Genomic DNA, 27,460 nt, shown 5'->3' on the forward strand with positions numbered 1-27,460 from the left:
TCTCAGGGGAGAGCTGAGGACTAGGACAGGCTCCTGTGGCAGCAGAAGCAGGGTAGGGTCCTGGGTGCGCAGCAGGGAGGAGAGGTGGCAGTGGGTCTAAGAAGCGCGTGATGAGTTTGGAGTTCTCACCACAGACAGAGCAGACAGCCAGCACTGACTTCACGTCTTGCCTCTTGCAAAGCAGGGCAAGCGGAAGCACCTAACCAGAAAAGCCCTGCTGAGGGGATCAAATCTGAGAGGAAAAGCTGATCTCTCTCTTCCCACAGGTTTGGATCAGATGGCTCTTCAAGGGTAACTCTGATTGCAGACCCTGGCCCTACCACGCTGCTCTGTCCTGGGGTTGTGACCCAGTCCCAGCCTCCTCAGTGGGAGTGCAGGCAGGGAGCAAGGACAGACTACAGCCCGGTTTCAATGTTTTTTCTCAAAACAAACAAATCCACGAAGCTTAAATTGCTTAAACAAGGACGGATCAAATTCTATTTCCCTTAATGCAGAAGGAAAAAAATAAATTAAAATGCCAGTTCGGGTTGCAGGCTTGAAGTCGGGAGTGGGACAATAGGAGCCTTTCCCGGACCCTGCTTGCATTGTGTGCGGCCAAAAGTAGGGGCACAGCCAAAAGGAGACCTGCTCTGGCCATGCTGAACTGAATTAGTTCTGGTCTGTCAGTCTGGAGCATCTCCTACGCCTGGTTGCATGGATTCTATATGCGGGACACACATTGCTCAGAACAGAACATCGACTAAATAGGCCACAGACACCACAGAGACGAACACTATTTCACCATTCATTGCAGGTGAAGCCCAAGCTCTCATGATAATACCAGGGATATGTTTTGTTGCATGCTAATTGTAAATAAACCTTTATGGCATTTTGTTGTGCCGTTACACACAATATCTCCAATTCACGAGTCAATAGAGTGTACCAGCACTCACTGGTGACAGGCAGCAGAGACGTACTAAAAGACTGTGCACTAGAGTGCACTGTGGCACTCACAAAAGAACATATCCACAATTTGGGGCATCCTGGGTGTAGGTACAACATGTCTTTCCCTCCCTCTATGCTTTTAGGCACTAAACCCAGTCCCTTTGTTGTTTGAAGGTCTTACCCAGAACCTCAAGACAATGATTGCCACACAGCAAAGACACACACGTACAAACATCGATTCATGGAAATGGACTTAGGCTAGAGCTGTGCCCATTCACAGAGATCTGGTAACAAAGCTCACTAACGACTAAACAGTCTTCTACCCACACTGACTGCAAGAGCAGCCTAAGCAGCTTACATGATACAAAAGGGGAAATCCAAAACAGTTTTAAGTCTGCCGGATTGTTGCCTACCTTTTCCTGAAGGGAAGAAGCAATCCATCTCCACGCTGCTGCGGGAATGGGAAATGCAGAGAGCGCTGCTGGGGACCAGACCCTCCTGAGGTGGGCTCCGTTCTGTGGTGCGGACCAAGCACCAGCCTGGCCTTTCGCTTGGCCTCTCCAGCAGCTCCACTGTCTGTCCCACCTGAATGCTCAGCTCGCTGCTGTGGCCCGCTGTGAAGTCCTGGAGCACCACAGTTAGTTCATACCCTCCAGACAACTGCCCGGGTTCAATAGAAAACAAAAAGAACAGGAAAAGGAGTTAGAGAGGGCAGGATGAAGGCAATCATCTTTGCATCATATTTACACTGGCAAAGACATGATTTGTATTCCTTAGAAGCCAAGTTAATCATTTCTTTTGTCAAAGTTCAACATGATGTGGCCTTTCTTATTGATTCTGCCGGGTTGATGTGAGAAATCAAGACTACCCACCCAGTAACCTTTTGAGCGCTAGCTGCGGGTAAATTTTCTAACTGTGACTTTTCTAGCTGTGGGTGTCCATCAGAAATCTTGCTTTTTTTCTCGCTTTAGTTTCTGGGGTGACTTTCTAGACCAGCAATAGCCTCGGCTGCCTTGGCACTGTGCCTTGTGGCAGGACAAATTCCACCGCACTCCTCTACAGCATGAGTTGGACACGTTCCCACATGCCACCAGTACAGTAAGGACACAGGTACAATTTTTCACACGGCAAGAAACATGCCCTCATCTTTCCCAACTTGCTCGAGGGCCCTCTTGGAAGGCTAGGAATCCTGACTGAGCAGATCAGAAAAGCTCCTGATGCTCTCTGATGGAAAACAGAGGTGTAAATATATAAACGTAGAGTGATTGATTATATGCTGACTTCCAGGATTTGTATCTAAGAATAAATGTATCATCTTGCTTCCGTAGTTAGTGCTGGCAACCTGCTGCTTTCCTTCAGCCCCACACCTCGTGACTCTCAATGAACAACACTGCTTTCTGTTTAATCATAGTCTCTATATAACCAGAGACCGGATATATAAGTGCTTGTGTATACGGCAGAACAGAACACAAGCGGTGATTACACAAGCAGCAGAGCTAACGAAGCTTGTTTCCTTACAGATCTGGGTCTCAAAGATTGATTCTTGGTGTCTAAAAATGTGTGAGCACAAATCTAAGCTTTTACAGTGTGAGGAATCTTAATGCTGCTCTGCAGTGTGGCTTTCTTGCAGTCTGCCTGTCATTAGGGGCCCTCTTTTGGGTCCTTCTCCTCTATGTGCTGCTTCCACCTCTGAAACATGAGAATCTTTGAGGTCTTTATTACAGTGTCAAATTTGTTTGAAATTAGTCCAGTGATTAAAACGTTATTAAGATTGGAAGAGTAAACAAGCGAATTCAAATCAGTGTAATACCATAAACCTCAATTTCTTAGCATATGAAGCTAAACTGAAGTATATTATAAAATGTTTCTATATGAACTACTTATAAACCCAACCAAATTGGGACAAATCTTGTAAGATACTGAGTATGTCTGTGGAATCAGTGAGAATAGGGATCTGCTTATCAGCTTCAGTGGCAGAGCACTTGAGGAGAGCGCAGTCATCTCTATGGACTTCACTCTTCTGTTGGTATAATCTAAGTCCTTTATCTTAGTCCAAGCAGCCCTGAATGCACACTCCCATGGGAACAGCCTGCCTCCCTGCTCAGTGGCATAGGGGGGGTTGTTTCCAACGCAGATGTGAAAGAAATCCCATTCACAGAGGCAAGAATTACAATTACAGAAAGGAGTCAGTGGACAAGGACTGGTTCTCACCTGTCCTGTGTCTCTGCCGTAGACGAAATGCTAGATTTGGGGAAGAAGAAGGAAATAGTTCTCTGAAAGATTATTTGTAAATAAATAGAAAAAAACCCAAACAAAACAAGCCATGGCAGCTATTCAAGGCCATTCAGACAACATGCTGGCATTAACCCTGGCAGCAAGAGCTCAGTGGGTTGATGAAAGCACAGAAGACATTGGTTTAGCACCTAGTTATGCAGTTTACCAGCAAACTCACTGTTCATTATGCTGACATAGTCTCCCCATAACTGGAGTACAAACATTAGCAGGTATGGCAAGAATAACATATTGCTATAATAGTCGCTGAGGTTTCTTTGCTATGGATTAATTTGAAGAGTAGAAAAATCTTTCTGATCCAATATGGCATCTGATCTGGCACAGTACAAGATATTTAAGACATAAGATACCCGCTTTTATTTCTTGGTAAATATACTGACAAATCTTACCAAATATGATTAATTTCCTCTAATTCTTCCACTAGTCCTTGCTAAGTAAATCTGCTGTCCTTCACTTTATGGTATTTTCTCTGAAAATAATCAAATCTCTCCCCCTTTTTTGGGAAAAACATGAACAAACACTGCTCTATCTACCCCTGCTTCAGAGACAAATTTAAAGCATCTACATATCCTGCACTTGAGTACCACTAGGTGTCCGTGTTTGCCATCACACAGCAAGCTGGTTTGCTATAAGGAATTCACTCACACTTGTTTGTCTTCTAAGCCCTTCTCTAAGTACCTTGTGCAGCGTCTGGGCGTGAATGAGCCGGTTCAGACGGGATCCCAAGATTCATCATCGCTTCCAATGATATGGGCAGAGGATGTACCAGAATATTAAAAAAAAAAAATTCTTCGGATGGTTTGGGATTATATTTGAAAAATAAGTCTTCTTTTATTTCTTAAGCAGGGAATGTGAGACAGCCTGAAACATCCCAGGGAAAAAGGCCTGGTGAAGACAGCACTTGGGAAAGTCTAGGACTAACAAGGCACCTCCTGTGGAGCATCAGCCCAGCATACCTGGGCATCAGTTAAGCAGCTCCTTGGTCCCTGCCTGCAAGGCTGCTCTCTACATTAGCCTAAGGGGCAGCTAACCTAACCTCAGTCTAGCACAGAGCTTTGTCAATCTCTTCTCAAATAACTAAACATCTGTGACACAAAGAGATGCTTCAATTTGAGCAACACCTGTAAACATTATCCCATCAGAGGCAGGTGTGCTCCATGACACTTAGGTACCACCTAGCTCCAAGCTTATATTTTCTCTGATTTCATTTTAAATGGCTATTTAATACAATGAGGATTAGAAGTAAACATCCCCTCAGGACCTGCATGGAACCTGGTGTGATCAAGGTCTTCCTCAGCAAGGGAGATAGTCTCCCCCCCCACTCATCTTTAGAAGCCTACCTTTGATGTGTGAGTGTGGGAGCAAACCTCCCTCAGCTTCTTCGAAGCTGTGTTAACTTATGTCACCCTGCTCCTCCAGCATCCTCTGGATGGAAACATGGACCAGGGCTTCCCCATGCTCCAACTCACCGTTGAGGAAGCAAGTGCTAAAATAATACATTTCCAGGGAAAGACTACCTCTTTGTCAGGAGGAGTTAATCAGGTTCCCTTCTAGAGGTGCAGGTGGTAGGTGAAAGCAGTTAGCTCAGATAGGGGCCCACAGATAATTTTTAGGTGCCAGCCACAAAGACAAAAAAGGAGCTCTTTCCTTTTGCCAAGGACTTCCAAGTGCTTGCCATGCCTGTTCTTACATACTACCACACCACTAAGAACATTTACTTGCCAAATTAACCCATAGCAAAGTAATGTCTCTAGAAGCTTATATCATCAAATATGTATACAAATTGCAAGACACTGAGGAATAATGCAAATACATCTGATTCCCAATGACAGAAAACCTTTCACCTATGAAGAGATCCTTCAAGCTATTAGTTACTTAATTTGTTTTTAGAGAGTAATTTTCCAATCTCAGAGAAGTAAATCATGCTTTCCTCTACCCCAGAGCGTGCAAATTGGTATACAAATGTGCTGCTGGTTTCTCACACATACTGCATTCAGTTTGTAAGACAAAGAAAATAGAGAATGCCCTTAAGGTTGAACTTCACAGGTAAATGGCTTCATATTTTAACACGTAATGCACACATATTATTCCTGTGATAAAAACCACTATTAAGCCACTGACTGGATGTATTTAAAACCTAGGTAGCAGTCTAATCTGTGTGTGGTACAACGCGATCGAGGAGAGACACTAAAATAAAATAACAATGCAACATGTCTTTGCAGAGCACAAGGCATGGCTGAAAGATCTGACACATGGACAAATCCAATGAATTACACAGCAAGCAATAGTCTTAAAATCAAGGAGAAAATGAAACTGCAGAAGCAAATAGCAAAATGTAATGAGGAAGCAAGAGAGCCCCAAGCAGTCCAGAGCAGACATGCTGTATGTCCTGAAAGCAGCTAGCAGGAGCCGCAGCCCATCTCCACGCTGCCTGCCACCCACAAAACATCTCCCATCCTCTGTGTTCACTTGTGCCTGGGCTAAAAAGCATCACTATACAGCCAGCGTTTTCACATCAGGTTGTTCAAAAACAGATCAAACCTGAGCTAGAGTAGAGCCTTGCCCTGTGCAAGACCCAGCCACACAGCAACTGAAAACTCCCCTCTCTACCAAAAGACACTGCTCAATGAGTAACCTCTGTGTATCAATGCAAGCAGTTTATGTCAGATACCGACTCTGGTGAATGAGTTTTGTCATGACTTACACGAGCATTTTTGCTTCTGGGAATACCCAACGGAGTGCCTGTCAGCTATGAGAGGGTGAAGCGCAAGTCACCAAAATGACCCCAAACAGGGTCACATCCTGCTGCAGGGGCTTCCAGGTGGTTCCAAGGCAATAGACAGCTCAGCTCCAGGGAGCAGCAGGTATCAGTTAGGGCAGGATTACATTTGAGATGGTGTTTCCTGACGTGCAGTATGAGTGCATGGCCACTGCTGCATCTGTTTAGTTTCTAGCCACAAAGCAGCAGCCAGAGGAAGGAAAGCTGAACACCAGAGGCATATTTATCATTATACTGCAGATAAAAAAGACTTGTCAGGTCATAGGCTGTCCTTCCTTCCCTGTAAAATAGATCTTACGTAGTACTAAATCCACTCCAGTCAAGAGTGGGAATGAATAGCTCTCTAACAAGGTAAGCAGGGGATTTGCAAATAGGTGTCTGAAGAAGGATTCCTTGGGCACTTATTACATGGCTAAATAAATAGTTTATCTTGCAAATCACAGTGGATCTCACACTGGTTCTAAAACGTGAACCCATATTCTGACAGGCAGATAACTAATAATAGTGCTACTGTGTTCTTTGTATCAGCAGAAGTGAAGAAATACCTGCTACTTCAGCAAACGTAGCAGCATTTCAAGTGTTGGTTGCTACAAGGGTGCAAAATATTGGTGTATTCTGGCTTCCGTTCTGTGGCACAGTGCCATATTTAAGATTTTAGTGCTTTTGTAATTAAGGTCCTAAGTTTATTAGAGGCTTGCAAAACCACACTGCGGTCTGTGACATGTGAGGCCACATTACAGGGATGGCCTCGCTACCTGTTCTGTCAGGGAACCACATCTGATGCTCATCAAATCCCTGTGAGCTGGACCACAGCCAGCGTTTTGATGCTCCAGTCTCCTCCCAGCCAGCTGTCGGGCAGATGCTGCACGTATGTGAGCTGTTCCTGTTGCTCAGTGCTGTATTTAAATCCCTGGGCTGGATGCTGAGGGAAGACTACAGATCAGGCAACCTCGTTGACAATCATTGCCACTCACTGCCAAGTGCAGTACACGGATCAGTTATACATGGGCTTCCCCACTTCCAAACATGCCTATAGTTTGGTCAGACCTTTCTCACAACTGAGTAGTAAAGAGAACAGGAGAATAAATGTCAGTGCATTTTACCTATTTCTCACCTTTGCATCAACTCCTTTAGGGTATCACGCTGTGTGAAAACACTGTAGGCTCAAGCTGTCATACCTTTGCCAAAGCCTACAGACGGTCATTTGTCTGGCCTAAGATCTCATGAGTGCCAAAGATGCTCTGTCAGTACATAACATGAATATCCTCTCATACATTATCGAACTATTTACAAATAGATCATAATGTAAAGAACCATGCCTAGTCCAACTCACTATGCTAAACTATCCACCGTACTGTTACTAAAATTGCTGTATCATTTATTCATATTTATCTCCTTTTCCTTTTTCTGCTCCTAAAATGCTTTGGTTTCCCCTTCAGTATCTTTTTCAATCATAAAATCATATTCAGAAGCAGAATCAACAGTGCACACCATCTGCAGATGTAGATAAAACCCAGTATATTTCAGATAGGTGAGCAGTTGTTTACTCTGCAGTACAAACCTCTAGCCAACACTGGATTTTCCATCAAAAATCAGCAATGGATAATGAATCTATCAGGGTCAGAAAGGCTATCCAGAGTATCTAAGTAATTTTGAAATATGCCAACACCATTGTAGAAATCCACACTAGCTGGTTATTTACATATATTCAATAGGACACAGAGCTCTGCTAGTTTAAACAAAGCATTCTGTGTGGTGCGGCACCATATCCTAATATAAATTGCTAGTTTTCTGTTGCTCTTAGGCTTTCTGCCCATGTGGGTTTGGATGATAGCCAGTTTTTGATAGAAGCATTTAGTCACCATAAACAGCCTATTTCAAGAGGGTGTGAGAGGCAGTGGGAGCAGGAATTGCATTTGCATTCTTATCACAAGATTAAAAGAAGTGAATAAGAGTGATTAGACATTGATTTTGTCTGCACTGAAATAGATCCGGGAACTCTCACTGTAGCTGGGGGACAGGCATGAGAAATCTTAAACCCTGTGGAGTTCTTTGTGAAAAATCTCTGTAATTTTGTAGAGATTTTCTTTCTACTTGGAGGTTAGAAAATCAGAACAAATTTAGAAGACGCCTTTGAGGAATTTCAGCAGTAGAGAATTGCTTTCGTTTTCTTACTTTGTAACAGGCTCTGTTTGGAGTGCGAACACTGAGTCACCCACATTCCTTCCCTTAAAGCCTCTACAGCTCTCCAGGATGCTAAGCTGAGAGCTCTGGTAATTCTGGCGAATGCTTCTTTGAATCAGTATGGAGGTGTTTCTATGGGGACAGACTGTATTTTAGGAAGCATGAGCTGAACCAGAGATAACCTATTACAGTCAGCAGAATTGCTCCAGATTGAGTTAAGAATTGGAAATTCAGTGTAGAATACCTGGCTCATCTCTGAGTCTTCCTTGGTCCTCAGGTTCCTCTACTCATCTTCCATTATGATGGAGTTCTGTTCCTGCCCTTTCTGTTTTATCTAGCCAAACAAAGAGGAACGTGGCCTGAGCTTCAACAGGAGATCTCTTTATATTTAAGCAAATAGCTACACACATGGCTGGGATCATAGTGATAGCCCTGTGCCTCAAATGTACCAGCTTTGCTACTCTACGCGAGGAGATAACAAGAGAGGCATCTGGATGTACAGCATTCCATAAATCAAGACACAGTAAGTTATTCCACAGCAGGAAGAAGACATGGAGATGGCACATGGGACATATAAATATGCTAACAGAAAGGAAATCTGGTGTTACGGTCTCAAATAGCACATGCCTTTCCTGTCCAGCATCTCTTGCTGGAGTTCCTACTAGACAACCATATCCTACTTCTGCTGGAATTTGGACTCCAGCACATGCTGACATCTGCGGAACAGCTTGAATGGAGTTGTCTGAATTATTTCTGGAGCCTTCTTTCCAGAAAGTAAGACTAAAGTTGACTCAAATTAAACAGCACATCCAACTATAAAAACTGGTTTTGAAGATAAAAATGACCAGACTCACTTTGTTTCACTCAACAAATTGAACCAGAGCATCAATCTGTGTTTGATCCTATAAGACTGAAGATTTTCTCACAGCATTTGGTTCAGGGAGCTGGTATCCAAACTCCATTCCTTTCCCTTCCCTGGAGAAGCACAAAATGGAGCAGATATAATCCGTGTTCCCTCAGTGACACAGAACCAGCACAACTGGCTCCAACCTCCTTTGCTACCAGTCTTACAGCAGGTGAGAAAGGCAGATGGCTGAAGCCGTCCAGCGTAATCCCCCCCACCTGCCATATTTCACAGCCACAAGGCGCTTAACACTCACCCCAGGGTTAATAAAAGCACAAGGACAGAGTGCAATCAGAGACTATTGACCAGTTGCTCTCTTTTGTATGTCCAGCACAGTCTGAGCAAAGCAGACAATCTTGACCTGTGAGCTCAAGGGTGTCAGTCAACCGATGATTGATCAGACATGCCAAGGCACTGCCAGCAATTACACAGAATCTGATGGTCTATTCTGGCCTCAGGAACTTTGTGAAACACACCCCGGTACAAACAGCACAGGCAAAGTGTGCAGAGTAAAAGTTCTACACGGCTGATGAATTTAAAATAGAAACTCAGTTATCTGTGTCACATAGATGTTACCATTAGAGAAAGAGAATTCAAGCTCAACAGAAGTTTTAGAAAGACAAGGGAGAAGCAGACTTCTCAAGGCCAAAGGGTGGGCACAGTACACATCTGCCTCTTTCTAACCAGGGTGTTCTGCCCTGGCCAGAGTTTTGGGAAGGGAGGAATCAAATAATGTTGTTTTCCCCTCAGAGAGTTTTTCCAGCCGAGTATGACCCTAATATTTTCTTGTCAGCAGAGAACCTACAGAGTCCCTGATTCAGTGTCAGGGAATGATTAGGACCTACGGGCACCTGATGAGCCACTGCTGCTTTTAAATTACACTGAAATAAAAATAGTTACTGAAGAACTAGGAACAATGGCTCACAAAGACCAGAAGAGAGACCTCAGACTGATGTCCTCTTGAGAAGGAGGCAAATAATAAAAGGAAAAGCGGAATAAGATCACCCTAGGGATGCTTTAGAACAAAGTGAATCTCAGTTTGTGCACTGGATCAAATTTGCTCAATACACATGGCCCCAGATAATATTTCTTTTATAATCTAGATAATTATTTAGACAGGTATGTTGCTGCCTGCGCAGTTACACTTTTAATGGAGTTATCAAAGTGATATAATTCCAAACAGTACCTGCAACAGATCTCCCTCCCTTTGTCAAATGAAATGCAGACATTACCAACACAAGCGGTTGGAGATTGCTTCAAGGCTATGTTTTCCTGTTACAGCCCTTCTGTAAGAAGACAGTATGTGGAGGCAGTAAAGAGAAAATCTTGCGCTCCCTTCTTTACCTCTTCTAACACACAGGGATCAGGACTTAGCGGCTAACTACCACGGTGCTTTAGGTACATCTAAGCCTGATTCCATTAGATAGATACTCTCAGCAGCAGGCAGCCATGCCCAGCTCCTAGTGCACAACGCTGAAGGACAGATCTGCCCTCCTGCGCCTCAGCCCAAGGCAGCTCCAGCACTGCCCCTTCATTGCAGACCCTCTGCTGATTTTCACTAATCTGGCTCAGGTGCTCCGGGCTCTCCTAAAACATACACACCTTTGCAATAAAGGCTGGATAGCAGAGGGCAGCATGGATGGGGAACCTCGCATATAGAAATGCAAAAGCCTACACTGATACTTGGTAGTCTCATAGGAAACCACAACGTCCTTTTTCAGGGATATTAGCTCCTCAGAATGGGTAAGGATCTGAACAGAGAAACCAAAAACATGATGAAGGATTTACAGTATTCCCTAATGTTTTTTTGCCCAAATTGTTGAATTCACAAAACAGATGTTTTATATAAAACTGGCTTTATTTTTAATTGGAAGAGATTATTCGAACTATGTTTAAGCCATATGGTCTAGTTCGTCTGACTCTCCTCTGCCACTGCTGGAGAGGCTAGCTTGGCATCCTTCTCCTTTTCCAAGCAGTTTCCTTTTTACAGATTTAATAGATGCTATTTTTCTTTTTTTATTGTTGATCCCTAGATCCCATTACTATAAATAAGGGCCTTAGGCCCAAAATTACCTCAAAGGTGGATTTGGATAAGCCTCTTTTAATGATTTTCAGTAGTTGGTTGGTCTAACAGAACATAAATGCAGATTTGAGATGACAGAAAACGCATGAAGAGGAATGACGACAGTGAGCAGTGAGCAGCGTTCACCTCAAAGCCACTGTAGGAAGACCTGGTCCTTGGCTGGCACATTTTCCTGCTTGCAGATATAATACTGCAGAGCGGGAACCTTCAAAGTTATTTAGTACATATTGGGGGAGAAAAGGCCATGTTACTGGCATGACTACAAGATGGCACTTGGTTCTCAGGCTGAAAGCATGTGTGATGGCCGAGGGCATTGCCCTGCCCCAGCACCACACTGGGCACATGCCTGGGCTCGGCGAAGCCTGGCTACCTAGTGCCTACTTCTGTCTCGCTCAATACTGCCCACGAATTTTCATCAGTTGAGAGCAATAATCCTTCTGGTAAATTTTAATCATGCTTTAGGAAACTAGGGCTGCAATACAAGCTCTGGACGCTGTTTGGGTGAGGTGGTTGAAGTTAATCCAGCAGTGGCTGGAGGCAGCCTGGTGATCCCACAGACCCCTCTCTCCCAACTTGTTTTCTCTAATGCCTGCAATTTGCTTGTTGTTATATTAAAGTCTCTTCACAATGATATGCTCCAACTTTCTGAGTCACCACGTGAATTAATCATCATTTGAAAATACACAAGTGCTGCTACAAATAGGCTGCATGGATGAACTCCATGTGAAGCAATGCCTGCTCTGAGCAGGAGAGTTTGCCCAATGATTGCATGCCCATGCCCTCGATCTGGCACTGTGGAAAAATGAACTGAAGGGAGATGATTACTTGTGTTTGAGTCCTCCCTAATGCTTGCCTCATTCATTGCAGCCGCTGAGCCTTTTCAGCATTGCTGCATCATTTTCAGCCATCACAATGGGCTGCAGCTTGAGTTCTAACAGTCTAAATCCTGGGGCTTTCATTCCCCTCTCCATAATACTTCTATTTATTTGTGGTGACCTCATTTGCCAAGTGATGTAACAGGGTGCACGATCGAGCCTGGCACTTCTAAGCAGATGTTTTCAGTGGACAAAGAAACAGCATTGTGAAACAAAAATATCGCCTAAAACCTGAGCAGCAGAAGAGATTACAATGGCTTTTATGCAGATCAGCTTACCTAAACAGCGTTGAAAGGCCTTTGGCTGCAGTTGTATGCTTCTCTTTTTGAAGTGAAAGACTGTTGCTCATACTGCTATAATGTGACTCCCCAAGCAACCACCAGCTGCAGGTTTAAAATTTTATCATTTTTGGCATCTCTTGAGATGATAGAGTTGATTGGAGCATGCCCAGAGGACAATTCTCCTATAAAATTGTTCTCCTTTAACTACAGTAACAAAAAGATGGTTGCACACTGTTTTTGGTGTGTGTTTTGTTTTAGTTTCTAATAAGATAATAAATTCTATTCCAAACAAGAATATAAATGCAAAGAGTTTGATAATCAATCTGACTTGCTTTGTTTCAGCTGAGAGGAAATGTTCATTGACTTTGCCATTTACCTTTGCTGTCATGTCACATTATCAGGGCAGACTAAATATAGATCAATGAAGTCCAGCAGAAACAAGTAGAAGATTGAGAGGAGACGGCAGGGACTTGCTATGTTAATTTCTCAAAGGACGAGCCAAATAATAAGTCTATTGATATGCGCATTCCCAGCTCTGACTTAATTTCTTTTGCTGAAGACACTTCAGATAAACTACTCCACCCTGTGCAATCACTGTTACATGTAAATGGTTCCAGGATGAATATGTTTCTGTTTTTCCTAGACTCAGTTCAACCAATGGAGGCCTCAGTTTTCAAAGACATATATCTACGTTTGTCCATAACACCGATGCATGTGTTCCTTTTGTTCCCCAAAAGCAAATTTCTCTTTTCCACACAACACGTGCAAAGGAAGGAGATATGAACTGCACTTAGAGCATCTTCAGGATATTTGACAACATGAAATGTAACAATGCTTGGGATAAACAGAAAATGTTGGTAGCTGAGTGTAAAATTTTCAGCATGAGATCCAAGTACACTTCATGTTTGACATTACCATATCGAGTGTGTCACTAAAGCCACGTGGAGGATGTGTTCAGGGCCGCTCAATTAGAGAGCTGGGATTTCAGGCACGGAGGAGAGCTAAAGTCTGAAGTTAGCAAAGTTCAGTGTGAATTGAACAGTTACTTCTTTTGGGTTTCTTCAGAAAATCCTAAGCTAAACCTGTCTTATCCTTAATTGGCAGATGTAAGCATAAGTGCTCAAGGGAAGTACATTTGTTTTTTTGCTAGTAATTGGGAAATATAAACTGAAGAAATTCTATTTCAGACAGTGAATCCATAGTTTGACGGTGGATGTGACTTGCTTTGTTTCAGCTGGAATAGCAAGGGATTTCATGGCACCCTAGCTGTGGACAAGAGGGAAAACAGGAGCCGGTGCATGGAGGGGTAGAGGCACTGGAAAAGCCCAGGACTGTGGCAGAACTGGAGCTGCAGAGATGGAGGACAGATAAGAAAGCAAGGGCCCAGGAATGGACAAAAGAAGATGGTGATTATCAGCAGTGTAACCAAACAGGTCGATAAACAGCCCTCAGGGCTGATCAGCAATTGTAATGAAACCAAGCAATTCCTGTACAAAACTGTGATTCATTCTGAGATAAATTTCTCAAACTGCATACTGGAGAATCCTAAAATGATGAAAGAATTTATTAACCTTTACAGCACCTTTCTTAAACTCCATTTAATATTACTCTTAACATCCACAGCCTGTCTGCCATACTTTTATTTGTATACTACTAACATCACATTATCACACCTATTTAAATGAATGACTAACAGGGCACTTCTTTGGCTGAATATCTCCTTTTCCAGTCACAGAATTGTGTTCCCATAATAAATTCCATTTCACTAATTCATTATTTCTTCATCTATCATGTAAGGTTTTTGATGTAAGCGTCTGCTTTTAGAAAATCTGAGCATATTTCAGACAAGAATTATAGTGATAAATAATAAGTAAGCAATTTCCTTTATCCTAGGCAATACAGTAGCAGAGCAGTGTGTCCAAAACTCATTAACCCCTATCCAATCTAAAGAAGAAACTGCTGAAATGCTCTGGTTGCCAGAATGAGACCTAAGAGGAGGGAAAACATGCTTGAAGTAAGAGAAGATGAACTTAGCCTTGATGATGAGAGGGTGAACTTTCAGCCTTGAGAGGATAAGGCCTAAGGGAGACTTCACTGCCATGTACCAATACATAAAGGGTGTCTACCAAGTCTACGGAGATTCCCTTTTTACAAGGTGTCACATGGAGAAGACAAGGGGTAATGGGTATAAGTTGCTCCTGGGGAGATTCTGATTGGATTCCAGAAGAAAATTTTTCACCATGAGAACAGTTAAACATTGGAATAATCTCTCCAGGGAATTGGTAGATTACTCTACACCGGACACTTTTAAGGCTCAGCTTGACAGGGTGCAGGGCCATTTCATTTAAACTATATATCACCTAAAAAGGTTAGACCAGATGATCCTTGAGGTCCTTTCCAACCTGGCATTCTATGATTCGATGATTTAGCCTTTACTACATTAAAAGGGATTTTACTGTTACATCACCACACATCCCACTATAATTATGATCTTGTGGCTCTTTCAATGATAAATTTCTGCAAGAAAATTATGAAAGCACAATGCAAAATACGTTTCTTTCCATCTCAGGTTCACATGCAAGGCTGTAGCAAGTTGCGACCTAATTAAGAGTATTTAAATGACTTATCACAGTTCACATTGTTTCTATCTCTTTTTTCTGGTTCCAGTCTATGTCCCTCCAGCAAAAAAAACAGAGTCTATCACACTGCTTTGTATTATACTGTAACTAATGTGTGGATGGATCCAAGGTGCAGATAAATGAGTACACCTCTCTCCTGCATCAAAAGTGTTTTTGTCAGGAAGATGCACCATTGAGGCATGGACAAAAAGCAAAGACAGTCTGAAAAGTCCCTGGAGAAAAGAGGGAACTCAGGAAAAACATTATCCAGAGGCAGACCCATTCTTGGAAGATATCCAGCTGCAGCAGCAAGCCAGTCCCTCCCCTCCTGTGCTGAGAAGCTCCAGGGCTCCCTGGGGACAGCCTGCCTCACTGGGGCTGCGGAAGCTGCCCTGCTCCAAACGGAGAGCAGGGAGCAGTTTCGGTTCCTGTGCCCTCCTGGATGGCTGCAGCTCTTAGTGATGAGGGGTGGGAGATGTGGCAGTCCCCTGAGATCGGCTCCTTCCATGGGGTTGGAGGAAATCTGCTTTCAATGCCTAACATTGAATACTGTTAATCTCACTCAAAAACAGGTCTGGAGTTTGCTGATCTTGAAAAGTGAAGACTGCTCTGCCAGCTGGAGCAGCACAGCCTTTCCAGCCACTCTCCAGCAAAATGGGCTTTAAAAAAAATGATGACTGAGGAAAAAAAACCCAAACAAGATAATTTCTTTTTTGCCTATTTTTTTCTTCTTTAAAATAAAAATTCCTAAATTGCAGTATTTGAAGAACAGTTTGGCACAGAAAGCATGGAAGAAAAACAGAGGGGAAAACCAGACATTTCAGTACCCTAACAAATGCCTCATGCTAACCTCCTGAATTCAAAGAATTTGATGCAAGAGGCACATACTGTAAGTCTAATTCACAGATGCAAAAGCTCAGTGAAAATCAGTAAGACTTGAACTGTAAATTGTGTTCTTTTGTGAGTTAGGGCTGATATGAGTACTTGCAACCACGACAAAACAAGAAGCAGTCCATAAAAACAAAGAAGCATTTAAGTATTTGGTGAGAACATTTGATCTGCAGTATGGGATGCTATTTTATGCCTGAAGAGAGGGATGTGGGTCACTGAGAAATAAAAGATGTGGTTCCATTCCCAAGTCTCTATTTATTCTCTCTGTGCTCCACCGAGCACATGGCAACTTCATTATACAAACCACGGTCACATCTCACAGATATTAATAATGAAGGCAAAAGGAGTACCTCCAAAACCAGAGTGTACATTTTGCCACGTCTCATTTTCCTTACCACTGGTAGTAAGAATGTTGCATCTTATTTTGAAGATGTATGTAAAGGCTTTTTCTTGTATTCCAGCCACAAAGCCCCCAGTGGCAATAGTACTAATGTAGCCAAACCTTTCTTTCATATGAAGGACAATTTTATCTTCCTCATTAAACAAAATGTTTCTCACCTAGTTCTATTTTTTCTGCCTCCTTGAAACTTGGCATCCATTGACATGATTCATCTCTATTATGATGACACGCGTTATCATGAACAGTTATCTTAATTCGTCGGCTATTTCAAAAATTACGACTCCAGATGGTTCTCTTGCAAAAATTTCTATAACTCACTGGCTCCACTACACACATTTGTTCCTTATTTCTATAGGAAATGTCATTTACATTGGCTGACTCCATTTGTCATTTCTGATCACTGTTTTTTTTTCTTAGCCTTATTTCTACTTTGCAACCCAATATAATTTGAATCATCACTAACACCATAGGCTTTGCTTCTCCTCTTACAAACTATATGACAGGAAATATTCGATTTTGTACATGTTGTTTAGCAATAAACACAGCACACTTTAATTGATAAGAAATGCATAGATAAGAAACCATAGATGAGAAATTCAACTAATGTAAATTCATGTTTTAGCCATGGTAACAGAAACTGCATCAACTACTGACATAGTGCAATTCTTTAACTGTTTCAGTATCTCCTGCAAAAGCATCATCTATGATTTTGCTAGTAAACACGAACAGTTCAGCAAAACCAAACTGCTTGCCCTGCTAATAAATTTTTCTTGTGAAAAGAAGTAAGGTTATTTTTAAAAGCATTGTTAGAGCATTTTTAATTACTAAAAATGGAAAGGTAGTCAGAAAAGGAACACAATGAAGTGAAAAAGTGATCCAATCTCACTTTACAGAAAGAGAACGTAGACAGTCAGCAACACTAAACACGAAAGCATTTACAGTAAAAAAAATGGCAGAAAAACAGTTATTCCAAAAATGGGCTACAGCACATTGCTCTACACTACAGCAATACATCTGAGGTAACAAATAAAGGTTCATTTTTCCCTTTTCATAAAAGTGTTCCTAAAATGGTAAACGCTAGCAAAGCCTTAACTCTCAAGCACAGCAACCACAGTGAAGGAATTTCGTGCTCTTCTTTTGAGGTACAAGTCTGATCTCATGTCCCTCCAAAAGGATACCCAAAGTAGGAAGGTCTGCAGAACGGTATTGCTTGCACAAATCCCTCTTAGCTGGATTTCTTTGTGTGTGAAAGCTCCAGCACAACTTGCTTACACTCTGAATCTGCCACAGCTCAGGAAAAGAATCCTGGGACTTGAATACATTTTCTAAACCTTCACCCAAAGTTGTTTAGAATCAGGGATGGAAAATGTAAAAGCCGACATACCTTCCCCTTGGCAGTTCAACAGGTGTGTGTTACATTAACAAACCCTGTCTCTGTGCCACTGCCACCTTGACGTCATTGTTACTGGGTTGACAAAAGGTTTCCATGACAAATGAGAAAGCTGATCTGTTATCTCCCCTTTGCAGGAAAGTGAAATGCCCTCTCTCCCACATTCTGCTAGAACCACCCATCTTGTTTTTGGCACGTAGCACAGAGGGTGCATTAGTTTTTTGATTGATTTCGATTTCTCTCTGCTCTGGAAAAGAGAAGCCAAGTTGTTTGTTGGTTTTCCCCTAACTTAAAATAGAGGGTGTCACCCTCATCCCATTGCGATCCCACCCGCCTCACCCACAGCACAATGTTCTTTGCAGGCCTGTTGATTACCATGCTAAAAAAGAGAACAGATAACACTGGAAGAGGACAAACTTTGAAGCAATGAACAAAAAACAGTATTAAGACACTCGATTCTCTTCTTGGCTTTAATTTATTACCCTGACTAGCAGGCATGGCCCATAATAGCTACCAGATGTTTGAAACATCTCGTTTTGAACTTTGCCTAAGTATAAAGAGATCTTGTACTGTTTAAATAGCAGCTGCAGAATGAAATAAGATTTCCTTCCTAATGTGACAGAAATGTTCATCCTAGCCTTAAAACAAGGAGGACTGTTTTATATTCTGTAAATACCAAGGAAGCTAAATTTCTGTGAACAGGCAACCACACATTATAAATGTTATATGTGTCTAATTTGCGGCAATTGACATGAAATAACCCCAATGGAAAAGGCTGGCCCAGCTGCCTGAACTCTGCTTGGGTTTTTGCTAGATTTTACCCCAGGCCTACAGCTCACCACAAGCAGTAGAAGGCTGGAGTAGTTGGCCATGAACAGCAGGTTAGCACATTTTGAGGGCCAAATGTATTTATTGTCATTGCTTTTCTCACTCCACCAAGGAAGAAACTGGCAGTTCTCAAAGAGGATCATGTCCTGGAGATGGAAGCAAACCCAAAGAATCTTCAAGGAGCAATAAAATACATTTCACTAAACCAGAATCCACACCAGCCTTACTGCATGCTTGCCCTGGTACGGATATTACCCTATGCAGCAACACAAATTCGCTCTTTATTTAAGCACTGAGGCCTAGTGCTAAATTCAATCTCGTGTGCATAGTTCCTGTGCACCCTCTAGGACTACCGATTCCCCTCCCTCTTGTTCCTACAATGATTAAACTTCAGCCAAAGGCTAACTAATTAACTGAAACAGATGGCTAAGCTCGTGATTTGAGGAAGTTAACATACAAATAGCTCATTTAAAAACAGGTTTACATATCAAAATGAATTATCGTTCCCTTTCAGACTGCATGCTTTCCTTGCTTAGCAGTATGGCATTCTGAATTCTTCATGAATTTCTCATACTTGCAGGTTTTTCAATGGGCACAGAGATCTTGTGCAGCAGACAGCCCCAAAACAGATTTTGAATGATCTGCTGCAGTGAACAAAGATGGCCCTAGCTTTTACGCATCTGGTTTGAGTTAATATTTTTATCCTCTTAGAATACATGAGATTTTTTTTCTTAAGCTGGGCTTTTCCTAGTACACGTTTCTTCTGATTTGAGTAACATACGGTTGCAATACATTGCTTTCAAACAGATGTGATTTTGGAGCCTACCCTGAGGAGCAATGCTCACCTTCAGAGGGAGGCAAACCCTAAACCATGTGCTATTGTCTTTGAGGAAAGCAAAATGCCTTTCTTTGACTCTCATTAAGATAATTTTAAATCCTGCTGCAAGACAGCTGGTTACAACCAATGCGGCATACAATATCAGAGATGTTACTGAACATGAAAATAGCCAACGCTTTTGCAAATATAATCAATGTATTTAATTAATTGTCCCGGTGAGGTTCACAACTTTTAAGACCTTCAAACCAGTGCAGGACATGAAAAACATACGCTTAACCTCAAGCCAGTGCTAACTCTATTCCTACTGAGCGGAGCACAGCATATGCTTAACATTAGGGGCATGTGCTTAATAGGCTCACGAAACAAGCCCTGTTTTATGATTCAGCACAAGCAGCCTGTAGCTCTGTACTCATCTTCCTTACGACCAGTAACATGCCCATGAAATACGACAAGCTGGTGGCAGGAAACGGAGCATTGGTTTCATTAACGAGGCTGTGCCAGCCCAAGACAAGCCGTCCCGCGCCAGCCCCAGTGGCAAGCTTTGGTCAGTATGTCTGATTTACCACCACACAACACGCGAAGGAAACGTACCACAGCTAATTAAACACTGTAGGTATTTTGCATAAGGAAACTATATGCAGAAATAATACCCGCAGATGTTTTTACTACAGATATACAGTAACTCCACCACTCCCAGCAGGTGTCAACACTTCTGACACTTCAGAGAACACATTGCCTGCATATATTTTATTTTTTGTTTAATTACCATGATTTTCAGAGATTTGCTCTACAGTGCTTAGAGCAGAATCATTAATCTTTAGTAATCTCTTTGAGCAACAACTTTTATGAGCCTGGAGCCCCTCACTAAAGCAGTTGCTGTATTGTCTGAACACCGGATTTTATGCAAGGCAGTTGTCATGGCAACGTGACGGAGAGGGGAGAACCCAAACAACAACTGAGCATCAAAGAACTGTAAGTGCAAGGAAAATTCAGAACTATATTCCATATTAGAGCTACAGGCTGTCCAAATCGCAGATTTTAAAGCTTTGGAAGACTGGATATTATTATAAACCTCTCTTGGGGATGGCTGTATTCCAGTAATGCATTATCACTGATCTGTTCCCATTATAATCCATCCATTTCACTGAAAATGACATGTTTGTGGGGCAGTGGAAAAGCAATCTGAAAAGGAACAATTGCACATCTCTGCTTTTTGTAGACAAAAGAGAAAGAGTGAGGAGGAAAAAAAGGTTATAATCAAAACTGTATTTCAATAGCAAGCCCGGCTGTTGTAAAAATAATAATGGTCTTGGCTAGCTGCTTGTTGTGAAATAATGAACCTTCTGCACCTTTATAATATTATTGTAAGCATTCTATAGAGCACCCTAATAAAAACGGATGGCTAGCTAAATGAGAAAAGGCTGCTGCATTGTTTTATGAGGCAATAATCCAGTTCCAGAACACATAAATCGTAAACCCCAAAACAAAGGGTTTATAACAAGAACACAACACAACTTTATTGTTATTGTTACCCTGTTGCTTTTGTATATGCTATTACAGATGTGTTTTCAAAATAATTAAAAACCTTAGAGTTAGCAACAGAGCAGAGCATAATTACGTCTCAAGAGTGCTGAGTGCCCCAAGCTGTTATGAACTTTCATATAAGGAAGGTGCTTTTTTTATGCTCACATGGTTTGGTTTACTGCTTAAAGATGGGAACACACAGATATAAAAGTTGAAATAGCCTAGCCAAAGGCCACTGCCTGAGACTTAGAAGATCTTGGTTTTAACTCCAACTCTGCCTCTTTTCCAGTGTTTGACTTGGACCACTTCACTCTCCTATATCCCTTCCGAGTCTTGGAAACAGAGATAGTGCAAGTCTCATTTTCATGAGACTGAGTACAAGTTTGCGTTTGAACTAATGGGTGTTTCTTGCAAAAAAAACATTGTTTGGATTAGCACATTTCTAGCAAGGCAAAACCCACCACAACTTTGGTGAAGTTCCCAGTCTCTTCAACACCACTGCTAACCCCTGCACTATCACACATGACTGATATTCTTCCCTCCGCGACAATGAAGATCTGCACGTATTTGGGCTTGTCCCGCTTGCTTACACCAACCTTACCAATCCATCCACATCAGCGGGCTGGTCTTTCTGCTCCTGGCTCATCCAGCTGCAAGAATTAGTGACATACTTTTATTTTTTCACCTTCTCACAGATAACTTGTAGTTCCCATGGAGCAGAGCCAGTGCAGCCAAACTCCCCACAGATCAGGGCTGTGTGGTCTGTCTCCAGCTACAGTGGAAGCTTTTTCTGAGGCTTAAGCACCTATGAGGTCTCTCAGCCCTTTGAATTCTCCAGTAATGTGTGTGCCCATAAACACATGTGTTCAGTCTACTGCACTTCTCCTACTTGAAGCAGCTTCTGGGTCTCTCCCTCTATCCTTAGATCCTCAGATCCTGCTGATCTCCACAGAAATTAGTTTTGAGATCAGAAGCTTCTCTCACTTCACTTGAAATTTGTCCAATAGGTACAAAATTTACTAGAGGGCAGAGCACAGACAGATGTGGAAAACATGAAAGAAAACTTGTTTCCTTAAAAATTTAAGTGTAAAACTTTCTCCTGTCACAAGGATAAACACAAATCTCTTCAGGATTTCACTACAAACTTGCCTTCCCTAAAATAGTTCTACTTATATCTGTCAACTAGCCAGGCTTCAATCCATTTAATAGATGCCATGTTAATTTTCTATTCTTCTTCTCTGTTAGTAAAAACATAGTGTAGCCCAAATCAAATGCCCACAAAAATCTATTATGAGACACTATTTCCTCTATTAGCTCAATTATAACCTCATAAAAAAATACCAAGCTAGTTTACCTTTATTTTCTATAAACAGGTGCTAACTGGCATTACTTACATGAACTTGATTTAATCCATTGTTAACTCACAATCTTTGTTTGTAGTTTCATTATTATTCCTGGAATCAATATACCAGGTTTGCTATTCACGTCTATTAGTTGAAAATGAGACACAGTGGATTTCGACAACTGCATCTCTTCATCGAGTCACAGGTGAAGTGAAATGATTTGACACTTAAGAATCATCTTACTGCTTTCATTTTTAGATCAAAAGCAATTTCTGAAGGTTTCTAGGATCTTTTATATTATTTATATCTGATGCAGGAACACAGATACCCGGTATTATATCATTAGAAACCAAGTCGGTTTTGACACAGTTAGACAATTCTTCTAGCATAAGAGACTCTGCTATGAAAACTCGAACAGAAACTGGAAAGCAACTCCCTAATGGACATGGTAATGCAGCCTATTTGTAGCACAGATCCCTTGTCTCATTCCTTCTGGACAGGACCAAACAATCCTATTACATTAACACCTTTAAAAGCTGTCTTGCAACAGAGGTTAAGCATCACCCGTGCCTGATAGCTGAACTGTACTTTAATGCTAGCTGTGAACCTCAGAGAGTGAAAATGAGTACAATCTGAAGTTGCTCAATACAAGCACGTAAGCGTAAGCACAGGTGCATATGCGTTTGCTTGCACACTGCAGTCATGTTTCACTAATGCTTCCCTTTTCTGCAACATACTAGAAACAACCTGCACAGCCTACCGGATGGAAAAGTACTATCAGGGATTACTCAGCACAAACCATCTAGGGCTCTTTTAATAGCTTTAAGATAAGCAACTTCCACTTACGCACTACTGAAGCTCTTGTGCTGCCTACGAGGCAAGATACTCTACAGTATGACGGTTTGTTTTATTGCATCAATTTCTGATTCAGTATTCTTTGGCTTTACTGCAAGCAACTGGCTGTGCATTTAGACATTTAAAGATACTTCTTTCCCAATCTACTCTTAGCTGCCTCTGCGGGAATAATAAAGCATGATCTTGGACAGTTTGGCATGTGATTAATAGCTGCTCAGATTGCTTTGGCAGTTTCAGTGTATGCTAATTGGATTAACAAGGTACTAAGTGCTGCAAGGTGTTATGAATGTGTCGTAAAATCAAAAGCCTTGCTGTCAAATGCATCCGTTACTCATGGTCTGTTTGGAATGAGCTTACTCCAAAAGACAGTATTTTGCCATTTCTCCTACTGTCTAATTTCTAGGGAAGGAAGAGAAGCCAAAAGGCTCCCTGGTGTCTTAAGAGGGTGTCAGATTCCTCTTCAACTGCAGCTGGATACTCAAGCCAGTGCGCGCCTTGCCACCAGTTGCTCTCACCAGGATCCTCTCAGCAAGAAAGACACATTTGGCCACCTGGGCCCAGCCAGTGTCCCAGAGGGCTGTGGACCTGGTGGGGCTCTGCCCATCTATTTGCTCTGTGAGGGACTGCCATCCACCACTCGGGGCTGTTCCACATGTGCTCGCTCCCTGCTCTTCTTCCCATCTCGGCCTCTGTCTATGGCTCTTCCCATTGTCCTGCTCCCCACCTTTTGCTCTTTCAGCATGATTCTTCATTCCCACCTCTTGCTACCCAGTCACATGGCCTTAGATTGCTTCTGATCTTTGCAAAATACCAACGATAGCAGTCAGAACAAAGGCCTGTCACAAGCACCCTGTGCTTTCTATTTCACAGGCAATCTCAGACAATCAGTCACATTACTGTTGAAATTTATAGAACAGACCAGAAAGTCAAAACATCACCTGTTCCCACTGCCCATTTTGCTGAAACATGCTGAATTTATCCACTGATATAAGAGACAGGTTCACCTGATACTTCCTCCTTCTGCTAGGTCTCTCACTGAAATTCACATCTCTTGTTATAATTTCTGTGGAACTGTGCAGCTCATTCTTTACTTTCCCTCTCTTCCTGTTCCTTTTCCTTTCCCATTAACACAAAAGCCTTACTCAACAATAACATTCAAATTAACATTGATTTCTGCTGTATTTGAAGTCAATAAAATAAGAGAAAACATGTATCTTTGTCTGATTATGTTTTGTGACAAAAAAAATCTCTGCCTGCAGGTACAACCAAGCCATATTGACCTGAGTAACTGCGCTAGTCATTTCATCCAGCCAAGTCACTGGATGAAATTAAAACTACATGGTGGGACTAAAGCACTTCATTGAGCACTTCTTCTGTGACGATAGGCTAAGTGATTTGGGCTTGTTCAGCTTGGAGAAGAGAAGGCTCCAGAAAGACCTTGTTGTGGCCTTCCAGGACCTAAAGAGGGCCTACAAAAAAGCTAGAGAGGGACTTTTAACAAAGTCATGTGGTGATAGTACATGGGGTATTGGCTTTAAACTGAAAGGGGGTACATTTAGATTAGATGAAAAGAACAAATTCTACACTATGAGGGCGGTGAGGCAGCAGAACAGGTTGCTCAGAGAAGTTGTAGAATACCCATCCCTGGAGGTGTTCAGGGTCAAGTTGGATGGGGCTTTGAGCAACCTGGTCTAGTGGATGGTGTCCCTGTTCATGGCAGGGGGGTTGGAACTGGATGATTGCTGAAGTCCCTTCCAACCCAACCCATTCTATAACTCTATGACTAATCTGTATCAGTGAACAAAGTTTCTGGTAATAAAGAGGTTGAACCTTACATCCTACATGTATGGAGAAACAAACAACAGGAAATGACAATTTTTTCTTCAGAAAACTGACAATGGAGTAAACTACCGCACACAATGCAGCAGACAGACTAACACATGAATATGAGAGATCAGGTAAGGAAATGATCACCCAGTCAACAGTATGTTTGCATAAGACTTAATCATCCAAGAACACACTTTAGCGGAAGCTGGAGAGCAGTGTACAGAAGGTGATTTGTTCCCAGGAACAGCTGACTACAAATGGTAGCAACTCTTCATACAATTAACACTCTTCAATGGAAACAGGCATGATAGCAGGAAGGAAATGTTTAAGCTTTGGATCTAAAGCTATGACTCTTCCTTGCCCAACTAAAAGATTAGTGTTAGCTCAAAGCCAATATTAGGCTCATAAAACTCTCCAGTTACAAGTGTAAATGCTCAAAGCAATAACCTGCTTGAGAAGGGAGAAAAATTCAGGTCCCACTAAAGTCAGTCCCTGCACACTTAAAAGGGACAGGGTTTGTCCCTGACTCATAATTGGTTCCACAAGCGGAAGTGGGAACACACAGTTGTGATGAGCTGCTGAATCCATACAGCTCATATGCACAGTTTTACACAATTATAAGAGTGGGTTCTGTATTCGTTATATTGTGATCAATGAAAAGAGAAACCATCTTTTTTTCTTCACCAAAAAATAACCGACCAGTCACACAATGCCACCCCTCAAACAGCTCCTCGAACAGTGACTTGCATCAGGACGTCACACCAGCTCATAATGCTGGCTCTAACCTGGCAATGCAAGAAAGTAACTTGGCATACCAAAAGCAATTTAGCAAACAAAGCAAATAAAGTTCAAATCTCACTGACTTCAAAAGGACAATAAATGTATGCCCAACGCTGAGCTTATATTGTGCTTAATCAAGGCTACCATGCCCTCTCCCTGCCTGCTGCTCATGAATTATATACGTGACTGGACAGTTTGGCCACTTACCCTATGTGGTGAGTGAAGGATGTGCAATTCAAGCTCCACGTCCAGTTGCTGCTTCCAGGAGCTTCTTCCCTCCTGCTAACTGACCACTGCCCCTGTAACGTGCCACTGGGCTGTGCAGGGGGAATGGCTGCAGCTGGGTAATCTAACATTCCTAACCCTTTTGGCTCCAGCATTTTAAAGGAATGCACACAATTTATTTAATCCTAAAATCCTTCTTATTGTAAGAGTTAAAAGATAAGACTATGTATAACATTCCAAGCATAGCACCATAAATAAGAAAGTATTTAAATAAAAGAGTTTGCAGCAAATGCTCAAATCCAGTTCCAAAATTCACTTCATTAAAAAACAAACCAATGTATTAATCTCCACTGCTCTATATTTTAAAGACATGAAAAATAGACTCTAAGAGCTTCTGAACACAGCAAGCTGCTTCGACATTTTTAAAAGAAAGAAGAAATAACATTCAATTGGTTTTTGAAAGTCTTCTCTTTCCTTTGCATGTTCTCATTCTTATGGCACATTTCATTCGTAACCTGGCATTTAGCCCTGGAGAGCTTTTTCTTCCTAACTCAAAAATGCTTCCAGGAACAAAGCAAGGTTCTTGCTACACTTACAGAATTCTGGTTAAACCTACAAAGTATCAAACCAAGACTCGCCCAATGCTTTTGTGAAAACAAAGTACCTGGAAAAAAAAGTAGGACATGGCAAGTTATTCTCAGCAATCTTGGTGGTGATGGTGGCTGGCAGCCTCTACAACTCTGACAGCTATAGCGATTTGCTCTTCACACAGGTAAATGCAGGTAAGAGCATGACTTCAGCTCTGTCTAAACCAGCAAGGCAAGAAATCTCATGTGAAATTCTACCTTGATTAAAAACTTCAACATGGTTTTAAAAAACAAACAACCAAAATCCCTTGGAGTTCATTTTCTATCACTGACTTCATAAACCACAATTCTGATTCACTGTTCATTGCTCTTCCTTCAACAAAACAAAATAGAAAAGCTGTTTCTAACTTTTGCTGTATGGGTCACTTGTGTCACTGGCATGGGATGAGAAGCCTCCCACCAGTTGCTCAAGATTTAGTAGGAATACTCTCTTCTGGCTTGCTAACCTTGCTGCTAGTTGCTTCCATAGCTGCTCAGGCCCAGTTACAGAAAGCTGAGTCACTCCTTAATTAAGTTAGGCTTTAAAATAAATTAATCTTATTTGCCACTAAAACAAGATTTGCCACTAAAAATGCTGAGTTGAAATTACAGCCTGGAATCACTATGACCTTGCAAAAACAAGCATTTGGATCCAGAAATAATTTTGTGGCTCACCTTTAGCTTTTAATGGATCTCAAACATGTGGACGTTAACATTCATTGAGCAGGTAATTTGTTTCCAGATCAGGCAGCTATGTAATCCTTCTTGAAATGGACCAAATTTCTCTCTCGAAACAGAAAAGCAGCCCTGGCTGTGAAGGTTTGGCCTAACTAGAGTTTGAATAACGAAAACAGGTAAATTTAGCCCACTAATTCAGCCCAAACTGAAGACCAAACAAGATGCCCACAAGTGACATTTTGAATTGTACCACCATAAGGACGTCAGGATAATGTTTGAACAAATACTGTCCATTGATCTCCCATGAATCAATTG

General features: G+C 41.9%; 1 protein-coding gene across 12 annotated transcripts in view; it reads right to left on the minus strand.

Moving 5' to 3' along the window:
* KALRN (kalirin RhoGEF kinase) overlaps positions 1–27,460 on the minus strand; it is a 513,673-nt gene that overhangs the window by 101,546 nt on the left and 384,667 nt on the right. For 11 of the 12 annotated variants that reach the window (XM_054069262.1, XM_054069263.1, XM_054069267.1 and 8 more), the window contains exons 34-35: positions 3,136–3,165; positions 1,338–1,584 (exon numbers count right to left, since the gene is read on the minus strand). In XM_054069262.1, the coding sequence (XP_053925237.1) occupies positions 1,338–1,584; positions 3,136–3,165 (277 nt within the window). The remainder of the gene's footprint in view (positions 1–1,337; positions 1,585–3,135; positions 3,166–27,460) is intronic. The other variant, XM_054069264.1, reaches the window with a different exon arrangement.

This window comes from Cuculus canorus, chromosome 6, assembly GCF_017976375.1.
Source record: "Cuculus canorus isolate bCucCan1 chromosome 6, bCucCan1.pri, whole genome shotgun sequence".
NCBI lineage: Eukaryota > Metazoa > Chordata > Aves > Cuculiformes > Cuculidae > Cuculus > Cuculus canorus.